Genomic DNA, 10,956 nt, shown 5'->3' with positions numbered 1-10,956 from the left:
GGTAGAGGGTGATGGATGCCGGAGGGAAGAGCCAGGTAAGCAGATGGCTCATCTGGGCTTAGACAAAACCTTGAAGACATGGGACTAAGGACAGACCCTTCCCCTGCACAATCACCTGGGTCCATATCCCCAGACTCCCTTGTTCCTTTCAATAAGGATGTTCAGGGCTAGAGTCCTTAGTCCAGCACCATACCTCCCCACCCAGGAACTAGTTCTGTCCAGAGTAGAGACTATGTATGAGCCAGAAAAGTGCCAAGAGACTGACATTAGGTTGAGGCCTACAGGCCCATTTACCCTCCCTCCCCGAAAGAAAGTAGCAAAGGAAGGCAACAGAGGCGGCACTGACCCAGACAAATACCACGTTTATTTCACAAACACCGGGAAAATGGGTTAGGGGTGGAGGTGGGACACAGGTGCACAGCTGCACACGGTCATCAGTGACCCACTTCCCACACTGAGGCTCCAGCCAGGCAGTGCTTCCGAGTTGACAAACAAGTGAGTGCAGGAAGGGCTCTTGAACACAAGCCCCCTGAAAGGCCAAGGATGACAGCTCCAGCTGTCCCAGGAAAACCACAAATAAATAAGAGTGGGACACAGCCCCACCCATACAGATCATCTAGTCACCCATCTTCACTCTCGAGGTCTGCAAAAGAAGAACAGGAGAAATCAGACAGAGGCAGAGCAATAGATAAAACAGTGACAAATGACAGATCAGGCCTAGCAAACCCATGGCAGGATGGACAGACCACAACAGATGGATGACTAGACCAGGATGGGCATGCTGTGACAAACACAGATGAACAAGGACAGTCAGACAACCACAGAGTTAGGCGTGGGACAGAGAGATGGAGAGAAGTGGCATATGGACAGGACCAGTCACCAAGAGTCAACCCAGCTAAGCACTCAGTCACATTCAGACCATCAGGCTGATCCTTAGCCACGCTTACATATTGTCAAAGACAAGACACACACAATTCAGACATGCTGTCCTACTGACAGCATGCATACACACAAGCCCTGAGAAACATAGTCAAACACACCAAGACAGACTGACACACAGCCAAGATCCCAACCCAGTCTAGACTACAAATAAACAGACAAAAAAATAACAGAACAGAAAGACTCAATGAAAGACAAAGACACAAAGCAGCAGGGAAATAAACATTACAGTTATCAATGATACCAGATTAGAAAGCTTCAGAGAAACCAAAAAATGGGAATGAAATGGGGGGAGCTATTCAGGGGTTCTATGGTTATAGAGGGAAAGGGAGCACCGTGGCTCCTCTGGAAGGAGAATGAGTCTGGATTGGGGACAAGGACACAGGTTCCCCCAGGGGATTCATCACCTGAAGGATTGCAACAATGACCCCAAAGAGGCCAATGGCACTGCCAAAGATCTCCACGATGAGAATCTTTACAAAGAGGCTGGGGTTCTGTGCATCAGCCAGGGCAGCTCCACTGCCCACGATGCCCACGCAGACTCCACAGAAGAGATTAGACAGGCCCACTGTGAGGCCTGCCCCAAACATGGAGTAGCCTGGGGGGATGGAAAGAGAGTATTGAGGCCAAGCCAGGCACAAGGGGAGAGGAAGACAAGGGCCCAAGATGGACTAATGGGGCCAGTCACCACCCCCAACTCGGCAAAGCAGGCCAAACAAAGTGAGAGACTATCGAAATAAGTCTAAGCTGGGCCATGGAAGGGGGGGAAACAGACATGAAGCCCCAGCTTTTTTTCCTTCACACATCCACCAACCTGCATGGTAGTTTCGATGTCCAATGGCCTGGGGGTCAGTGGCACTGAAAGGCTGTGGGAGACAGAAAAGTAATCCGAAACCACTCCTTATGCCACTCCCCCTCCCTCAATATCACTAAGCATTGTACCCAACACACTGGAATAGATGCCCACCCTACCCTGGTTCTCCATACCTCAGCCATGTTGCTAATCACAATTGCCATGATGATGCCATAGATGGCCACAGCCTCACAGAAGATGATGCTGGTAGTGGTAGTGGTGGGCATGGGGATGGAGAGGAGAAAGATAAGAAAGAAACCAACCTTCGTCCCCAGAGAGTCCCCAGCCACCATTTCCCCCACTGATACCCCACCCCATTGGGGGCTGGTCAGGAGCAGCATGTCAGGTCAAACAAATATGCAGCTCACAATGCAGCTGGTTCTGACAACCATCCGAAGGCCCTACACTTACCTGACCAGGTTCTTGGTCTTGATCCTGGGGGCCTTCACCCCTCCCCCAATGATAGAAGAGCCAGTAATATAAATGCCCCTGGTGGAAGGATAAGAAACTGATGAGCAGAGCCCAAGCTTGTCACTGACCCCAGGATGACTAAGGACCCAATGACCACCTGCTATGACTCAGCCCCTCCCCCCAGTCCCACCACCCCAACACTCACCATGCTGCCCCAACCACAGACAGGGAGATAGCCAGACCAATGCCCAAGTTTGACCACATGAAGGGGAAGTCTCAGTCAGGAACCTGGTGTGGAAACAGGGAGGAAAGCAATTTCAGCCCCAGTGAAGAAGTGGGCACGAGATCCAGCCCCCAGCCTCCCAAGCCCCCCGGTCCTAGATGTTGGGACAAAACATTTCATATCTCCCAAAGGCCCATATCGCAGGTAGCTCGGGATGGGGTGGAGTAGAGGCCTTAGGTCAGAGAGGAAAGGCTGCAGAAAAGCTCCTAGGGGAATCCTCTCCCTGCCCTCCCTTACCATGCCACATCAAAGCGGAAACCCAAGTCAAAAATGGTGTAGCAGATTCCTGCAGCAGTGAGAGAAAAAAAGGGGGGGGGGGGGTTAGAGACGGCTCTCCAAAGAGAAGCTTCTCAACTTAGACAAGAAATTGCTGCCCGGCTGATGTGCCATCTCCTCGAAGGTCTGCCTACACCTAGGTCAAGGGAGAGTCCTCAAGCTGGCTTTCGTGTCAAAGCGCGGCTATCTATTCAAATCCCTCTGCCCAGGCCTCCATTTTCTGCCACTCCCTCAGTACCATATCCCCCCGCCCGGTGACTCCTCCTCCAGACCAAGTCCCTCCACCGGCAGCTACTGGCAGACCTGGACACTCTGGAGAAAAGAAGGGAGCAGAAGCTCTGGCCGAGAACACCAGATTCCACCAGCCCAGTCTGAGCCGCTGTTTACCCAACAAGCTGTGGGTGGGGGAGGGCAAAACGACCGGGAAAAGAGGAACTGGAACAGTCGGCTCGTGACCCAAGCAGGCCCCTCAGGAGCAAGCGAGGGGCGGCAGCAGTGAGACGGGGGGAGGAGGTGGTAGTGACCGAGAGGGACCGGGGCTGCTCTCGCGGCCCCTACCTCCCACCGCCCGCGCCCCTCCTTCAAGGAGCTGGTGATCTGGGTCTCCTCTGTCAGGGTCAGAAGCCCCAACAGGCATGAGCCAAGTCCTCGAGCCTCAGGCACAGGGCCAGCATAGGGGCCCAGCATTCCCGGGACTCCACTTCTCCCTCTGGGCTCTAACCCCACCAGCTCGGACTGGATGTCGGCCCCGCCCGCCAGGGCCCGGCCTCACCCACGACGAGCATGCAGGCCCAAAAGGCCACGAAGACCCCGGAGTAGAGCAGCGCTAGCCCCGTCATGGCGGCAACGACGGCGGGGCTCGGGTCCGTGGGGCCACAGCTAAACCCGCGTCCCTGCGTCCACCGTCCGCCCCGCAGTCTGTCCGCCCGCCCCGCAGCGTCACCTGACTTATCCACGTGACGCGCCCGCACCACGTGACCCCGCGCCGCGTCGCCTCCAGTCTAGGACTTGGCGACGCCGGAACTGCAAGCGCTGAGGATTGTGGTTGTTGTAGTCTTGCGCTTCGGAAGAGGCTCTAGCGTCATTAGTACCTCGACCTCTAGGTGGTCCCTGTCGCGTCTCTCCAAGTCTGCGCCTCCTCAGCCCTGACATTCAGTCCCAGATCGGCCCACCAGCCTGCAATACACCGGAGCCTGCTCTTGAGCCTCTCTAGCTTATCCTCCAAGCCATTGCTTGGATCCCCTGGGCCCCCTCCCTTGTCGTCCTACCCAGTTCCGTGAGTGTCATGCTTTCTCACCTTGCTCATGCTTTCTTCTGCCTGGAGCACTCTTCTTCGTGCTCATCCCGTTGCCCAGCTAACACCTACTGGTCCCCGGAAAGCCCTGTCAGGAAGCCTTCCCTAACCCAGAGGCAGGGTGATAACCTGCTCTGGGCTTCCCGGTTGCCCTGGTGATCCTTCAGATCATGTCACTCAGTTCATGTCATGAAACTTCAGATCATGTCACTCTTTGGTTTAAAATGCCATTTCACTTGGAATAAAAGCCACAGTCCTTATAATGGCCCACTAGGCCTCTCCCAGTGCGGCTTCCCATGCCCCTTACCTGACTTCATCTAATATTCTTCCACTAACTGCACTGGCCTCCTTGCTTTTCCTTGAACATACCAGCCATACCCCCAGTACATCACCCTTGCACTTGTTCTCTCTGTTCTACTTATCCACGTGGCCCACTCCATAACTTCCTTTTGGTCTTTGTCACATTCTTCAAAAGGCCTTCCCTAACTATCTTGTTGAATATTGCAACCCACTCTTCCTTACACTCCTTCCCAGCTTTATAGTTCCCCATAGTACTTATCACCATCTGGCATGCCAATTACTTTATTTTGTTCATCTCTTCCCTCCCCGCCCCCCCATGAGAATGTAAGCAGTATGAAAGGGTTTTTGAGCTTACTGCTGTATTCCCAGTGCCTAGCACACTCCATACATTATTTGTAGAATACACGATTGGTGCCCACCTTGTCTGTTGCCATGGTCCTTTTATAGATCTGCCTCTACCAGTAGACCAGGCACTCCCTGAGAGCAAGGACCTCATCTCCCTGTTCACCTGCTTCTTTAACTAACTTTGGACAATGCCAGCATGCCACGCTTCTCTGCAAATGTGGGGAATGAAGAAGTGCCCACAGGAGCTTCCCTCCTTATAGATGGTACTGTTTCACTGTGGTAATTGCTTACTTAACTGCCTCTCTTCCCAATTCCACTATGAGGACAGGAATCCAGTCAAATACAATTCAGAACTTCAGGACCTGTAGTGTTTGATGAATAAAAATAAACAGGAGAAAAAGTATCTAGTTTATTCAAGTTTCTGTGATTTCCCGGAGAAACAAATTAGTCATTGTAGACCAGCACTGTCCAAAAGAACTTCCTGCAATAATGGAAATGTCCTGTAGCTGCACTGTCCTCTCATGTGACTAAATAAGCACTGAAATGTACTTGTTTTTATATAATATTCTATTTTTTTAATGTTTATTCATTTTTGACAGAGACACAGTACAAATAGGGGAGAGGCAGAGAGAGATGGAGACACAAAATGTGCAGCCTCCAGGCTCTGAGCTGTCAGCACAGAGCCTGACATGGGGCTCAAACCCACAAGCCGTGAGATCACGACCTAAGCCAAAGTCAGACACCTAGCCGACTGAGCCACCCAGGTGCCCCTATATAATGTTTTATAATATGCTTGTTATAAATAAATAAAAACTGCATTTTTATTTATTTTACTTACTTTTATTTTTTTGTTTTTTTAAGGTTTATTTATTTTTGAGAGAGAGAGAGGGAGTCAGAGCATGAGTCAGGGAGGGGCAGACACAGACACACAGAATCTGAAACAGGCTCCAGGCTCTGAGCTGTCAGCACAGAGCCCCATGTGGGGCTCGAACCCATGAACTGTGAGATCATGACTCGAGCTGAAGCAGGATGCTTAACCGACTAAGCCACCCCGGTGCCCCATTTATTTTACTTAGTTTTAAAGTTTATTTTTAGTAATCTCTACATTCAACACAAGGCTCGAACTCACAACCCTGAGAGATCAAGAGTCTCATGCTCTTCTGACTGAGCCAGCCAGGCACCCTAAGAAACTGAGTTTTTAATTTTAACTAGTTTAAGTTCATGTTTAAATAGCCATACGTGTCTAGCGGTTGCTTTATTGGACAACACAGGTCTAGACCAGTGGTTCTCAGCGAGGGACAGTTTTGCCCCACAGGAGACATTTGTCAATGTCTGGAGGCATTTTTGGTTATCACAATTGAATAAGGGTATGTTAGGGGCATCTAGTGGGCAGAAGCCAGAGATAATGCTAAACATCCTATAACGTAAGGATAGCCCCTCACAGCAACGAATTATCTGACCCAAATTTGTCAATAGTACCAAAGTTGAGAAATCCTGGTCTAGACCACCTGGAACCTTTGACAAGGGTAGAACCTCAATTGCACACCAGAAACTGGGACTGGCCAGAGGTCCTGGACTGTTCCCAGGAGGACAGATGGACCCATAAGACTTCAGGAAACCCCAAGTCGGTCCCCATCAGTTCAAAAGACATTTATTAAACCACTATATACTAAGCCTCATGCCAGTGCCACAACAGGACAGAGCTGGGTCCCCTTCTTCAGTGAGGGGCTGTCTGTCCTTCCCTGCATCAAGGATCCAGGCAGAGGAGTGGGGTTGATGCAGGGAGTATTAAAGGTCTTTGCAGCAATTCTTCAGCCCATCTGTGTCTCTGGCCCCACATGGTATCAGCTGCCTCCTTCATCCTCATAGGCGATGGCAATCCCTCGTCTTCCACTCACAGCTCCTGTCGCCGGTGTCTGACCCAGACGGGGCTGCAGCCCCTGCCAGCTCCGGGAACTAAGGAATGAAGCTGCAGAGAGAGGGGACTGAGGCCAAGTGGGCTGAATTTGGGGAAAGAGTTCAGCTGGGAGCAGAGACTTGGCACACTTACCTGCAGGGCTGCTCTCAGCCAGCTCCAGCTGGGGCCGCAAGGTCAGGGCCAAGCATCCAGGATCATTTGATGGCTTCCAGGCAGGTGGGGGTCGGAGTTCCCCAGTAATGAGTGACACATCTGGTGTGTCCCACAGTTCTGAGTCAGGTGGTGGGAGGGGCACGTGGAAGGGAGAGCCTGGAGGGAGAAAGAGGATCCATACCGGCCCAATTCCATGCCCCAAGTGGTTCCAGCTCAGGCAGTACCCCACCACTCACCAGGCAATAAATCCGCGTAATGTGTGAGGTAGGGAGCCAAGCCTGAAGGTGGCCAGGCAGGGTTGCAGGCAGCCTCCAGCTCACATGGTGCCAATACAGGCCGGAAGAAGCCACCAGAAGGCTGTGGAGCTAGAGCACCAAGAGGGCAGGCCAATAGCACAAAGACATCCATTTCAGGAAAGTTGGCAAGCTTGGGAGGTGTGGGCCGCCCCAGGGCCAACACATAGCTACGCTTGCCTGCAGCCTGAGCCAGGTTCCGCAAGTGTGACAATGCTTCACGGTGTCGGGCTACACCCAAAGTACCTGCCAACAGCCCCACCACCCGGGCATCTCTGGCCCTCTCTACCAGGTAGTGTCTACGTGCCCTTAGCCGTCCAGCCCGGACACCTTCATCCTGAGTCTGCCCTGTGTCCGGGCAGCAGGTGAAGAACGGCTGCCCTGGTGCCCAGCCCAAGAGCAACCGGCTCAGGTCTGGGTCAAGGTCAAGGTCAGTGCTGGCTTCAGAGCCCCCCACATAAAAGGCACCATATTCTTCCAGACACCTCCCGGGAGCCAGGGGAAAGCGACGCCCAAAACGCTCCAGGGGCTCAGGTTCTGGACTGCAGGAACCCACTGGCAAGGGAAGAGCTGGGCTGGAGACAAGCAGGTCCAGGTACCGTGGGCGCAGGAGAGTGGCCAAGGCCTCTGGAAGAAAGGGGTGGTGTCAGGAACCCCTTCATCCCCAAAAGGCTGAATGTGACCCAAAAGCAAAGAATGGGATCAAGCCCATATCAAGAGCTCTACAGGAATGTACTGAAATGGGGCTATCAAGGCACTAAGCAGTTGGTCCACCCTTCCTGCATGCACAGGCAAAAACGCTCACCCAGGGCATGGGCACAGGCTGGCTCACTTAGCAGCACCACAGGCGCTTTGGGGTCTGGGTTCTGGGCCTCAAAGGCCTTGGCGCAGAGCTCCAAGTGCACAGAACGTTGACCAAGGACGAAGGCCACAGGCAGTGGGCGAGCTGGAGGGCTTAAGCAGGCAGGGCCAAAATGTACAAGGGCCTGAGCTCCAGCTTGCTCAGCACCCAGTACATCCACACAGCAGCTGCAGGAAAGATACCATTAGTGAGAAGAGTTCTCATCAGGAAAAGCTGTCTTTCATGGGAAATGTGGCCACTGAAGAAAATAATGTTATGAAAAGAAGACACTGTCATTGAGGGGAGGAAGTATCAGGAGAGGAGGAATCATCATCAAGGAAAAACACAGCCGCTGGGGGCAGACACTGTCCTAGGGGGAAAACACCATGAGCCCTGCATCAGTAGACCTACACCACCCTCAATCTTCAAGCTCAAATTCACACCTGCCATAAGCTGTGTCGCCCAGAATGAACATCTTCGACCCTGTGGTCTCCTCCAGTCGTGCAGCCACGGCCCCAGCATCTCCCAATAGCTGGTCAGGGAACTGCAAGGCCACCTGTAAGCATAAGCCATGGAGTCATGAACAACCTCTCCTCCACCGAGGGCCTCTTAAGGAAAACCTTCCAAGAGTCCCTACTTGACCTTCAAAGCCCCTCCTCCCAGAGGAGCAACTCCTCCCGCACCTCCATCCTCACAAAATTACACCAAGATCCCGATCTTCTGGGCGACCCATCCAGAGGTGAGCCACCCCTCCCCAATATGCCCTCACCCGCTGACACTCTAGGTCGCGGACAAATCCAGCGACTCGCTCCAGCTCGTACACGCGGTCCAGGTCCCCGAGAGGAGTGAGCACTCCGGCAGCTCCCGCCTCTCGCTGCAGCGCTGCCTCCGCGGGGCTGCTGAACGTGGACTCCATGAGGTACAGCTTGGGTGGCAGAAAGCAGCAAGGACCTCCCTCGGTCAGCCTCAGGCCCCGCGTCCTCAAAAGCAGCCCCCAAAGAGTCAGAGTCAGAGTCACTTGGTGGGGGCGGTGGGGCTGGGAAGTCAGTGCGCAGCCCTTGAACCATCCCTCCACCCCTCCAAATTCACGTTTCTCCGTTACACCACTACACACGAACCAAAGAGGGAATTACTTCCGGGTTTTTGAGGCGGGGCTGGTGGTAGTTTTACCAATCAAACTAGCACGGCTCCCGCCCTCCAATCCTCGCTAGGCCGCCCACAGAGAACCTATAATCTGTCTCAGAGCCCCAGGCAATCGGTACTACCTCAGAAGGCGCGGGGCCTTGTGGGTATTGTAGTTCCCCTGGACCGCCTCTCCAGGCATTCGCTTTCCGTTCCCAAACCGCCAGCAGAGCTCAGAAAAACCGACCCCTAAGGGCGCCTGGTTGGCTCAGTTGGTGCAGCATGCGACCCCTGATCTCAGGGTCGTGAGTTTGAGCCCCACGTTGGGTGTAGAGATTAAATAAACTTAAAAAAAAAAAAAAAGCAACTCCCTGAAAATACTCCAGTTTGAGCAGAACTTCATGTGTGCATTCTAACATTTGGGAGGTGACATTGCCTAATTTTCAACTCAGGTGCCGGGCTGTCTGGGTTTGAATATTGTGCTCTGCCATTACTTCTTACTCAACGTGTCTGTCACTGTTTCCTCATCCCCAAGATGGGGGTTGTAACAATAGCACTCCTGATAGGATTGCTGGATCAAATGAATTTAGATATAAAACTTTATGAAGTAGTCCTTTGCATATCATATATACTGAAAGCATTTGCTGTTATCCTCACAGCAGTCTGTCAATCAGGCAAATATTGAACACTTACTGTTCAGGCACTACATTCTTAGCATTTACAGTCTTTGGAGTCAGAATTGTCCCAGGAGTGCTTGGCTGGCTCTACCCAGTTGGTAGCGTGTGCAACTATTGACCTCAGGGTTGTGAGTTTGAGCCCCATGGTGGGTGTAGAGTACTTAAAAAAAATTTTTGTCCCATTTTACAGATGAGGAAACTGAAGTTCTGGTAAGACACAGTAAATCAGTGACACAATCAATATCAAAACCAGGTCTGACTTCAGGAACTAGGCTTTAGCCCCCTCAACCTCTTAGCTTATATATGCTACATTTGATCATGGGGGATGGGGGAGGAAGAAGACACCTAGACACCATGCAGTGGGAGAAAAGGACTAAAAGAAGCATCCCCACATACTCCAGAAATGAGAAATTACGAATGTAATTTTGAATTATGAATGTAATACGAATTTTGAATGTAATAATGTGAGAATGGGACTGAGGAGGGATAGAGGAAGAGGAACAGAGTGGCCTCAGGGGATGGTACATGTAAGGGGGATGGATGCCGGCTGGCATTGGGAGAGATCGAAGAGAGATGTAGAATGGAAGACACAGAATTCATGCAAAGATTGGGAAAAAGACAGGGGAAGGAGTGAGATGAACAGGGGGGTAACCAGTTCTATCACCTCCAAGGAGACTCAAGGTTCAGGAATGGAAATGGGGAGATCCAAGTCCTGCTCTTCAGATCTTACTGAGGGGAAGCCTGGGGTGTCTAAGAGGCAGCAGGGGTGAAACTATGGCTGAGAGACAGAAAGTAAGGGACACCTACCAAGGGAGGAGAGCAACAGCCGCTAGGGAGCTGTCCCTGGTCCTGACCGAGCCCTGACCATCAAGATTTGGTCAGGTAGCACAGAGGTGGGAAGCTCCAGGTGTGAAGACAGCTTGAGGCCCTGCATTCCTCTTCCTCAGGGGCCTGCCATGCTTCCTCCTACACATGCTCAGCTCCACTTTCTATACCTTTCCTCAACCTTGTGCAAGTGTGGCCTCCATAACCCCATACAAGAAACCCATCCTGGGACTTAAAACCACTCTCCATTTCTTCCCTCCTAGTTGGACCCCACCCCACCTCACTTGGAGCTGAAAGCCCCAAGTCCTCTACCTGGGAAACCTTCCAGTCCCATCAGAAGTGAAAGTTCCTCCGAGCAGCCTTCCCTCACTGGTCCCATTCTCCCAGCTAAACATGGTAGCTATGGACTAGATCAGCCCTTGTTCA

At 52.3% G+C, this 10,956-nt stretch overlaps 2 protein-coding genes across 5 annotated transcripts; both read right to left on the bottom strand.

Annotated features, from left to right (window-relative positions):
- Positions 1-342: 342 nt before the first annotated feature.
- Positions 343-3,714, bottom strand: ATP6V0B (ATPase H+ transporting V0 subunit b). Its single transcript, XM_043574715.1, is given in 9 exon segments — positions 343-643; positions 1,347-1,537; positions 1,754-1,805; positions 1,927-1,996; positions 2,204-2,281; positions 2,409-2,475; positions 2,478-2,491; positions 2,724-2,772; positions 3,535-3,714. Coding segments are annotated over 9 exon segments (615 nt in total). The 5' UTR covers positions 3,602-3,714; the 3' UTR covers positions 343-616.
- Positions 3,715-6,336: 2,622 nt separating this feature from the next.
- On the bottom strand, positions 6,337-9,049 carry DPH2 (diphthamide biosynthesis 2). 4 transcript variants are annotated; one of them, XM_043574712.1, is made up of 7 exons: positions 8,676-9,012; positions 8,350-8,462; positions 7,871-8,094; positions 7,534-7,692; positions 7,009-7,137; positions 6,752-6,928; positions 6,337-6,670 (listed from the first exon to the last, which is right to left on the bottom strand). In XM_043574712.1, exons 1-7 carry the CDS (start codon positions 8,820-8,822, stop codon positions 6,546-6,548), a joined length of 1,074 nt encoding a protein of 357 aa, XP_043430647.1. In that variant the 5' UTR covers positions 8,823-9,012; the 3' UTR covers positions 6,337-6,545. The 4 variants fall into 4 exon arrangements, with proteins under 4 accessions (XP_043430647.1, XP_043430646.1, XP_043430648.1 ...); XM_043574711.1 differs by having other exon boundaries at positions 7,009-7,692; positions 8,676-9,049; XM_043574713.1 differs by lacking the exon at positions 7,534-7,692 and having other exon boundaries at positions 8,676-9,047.
- Between the last annotated feature and the right edge of the window lie 1,907 nt (positions 9,050-10,956).

Source organism: Prionailurus bengalensis, chromosome C1 (genome assembly GCF_016509475.1).
Source record: "Prionailurus bengalensis isolate Pbe53 chromosome C1, Fcat_Pben_1.1_paternal_pri, whole genome shotgun sequence".
In the NCBI taxonomy this organism is placed as follows: Eukaryota; Metazoa; Chordata; class Mammalia; order Carnivora; family Felidae; genus Prionailurus; species Prionailurus bengalensis.
This window is presented reverse-complemented; position numbering and strand designations above follow the sequence as displayed.

What these genes read in the sequence shown, in the direction of transcription:
- DPH2 (XM_043574711.1), bottom strand. Translation starts at nt 8,822, where the DNA reads ATGGAGTCCACGTTCAGCAGCCCCGCGGAGGCAGCGCTGCAGCGAGAG. An exon ending in AGCCTGTGCCCATGCCCTGG is followed by an intron (nt 7,693 to 7,870) that starts GTGAGCGTTTTT and finishes CCTTTCTTCCAG; the next exon opens with AGGCCTTGGCCACTCTCCTG. An exon ending in TTACGCGGATTTATTGCCTG is followed by an intron (nt 6,929 to 7,008) that starts GTGAGTGGTGGG and finishes TTCTCCCTCCAG; the next exon opens with GCTCTCCCTTCCACGTGCCC.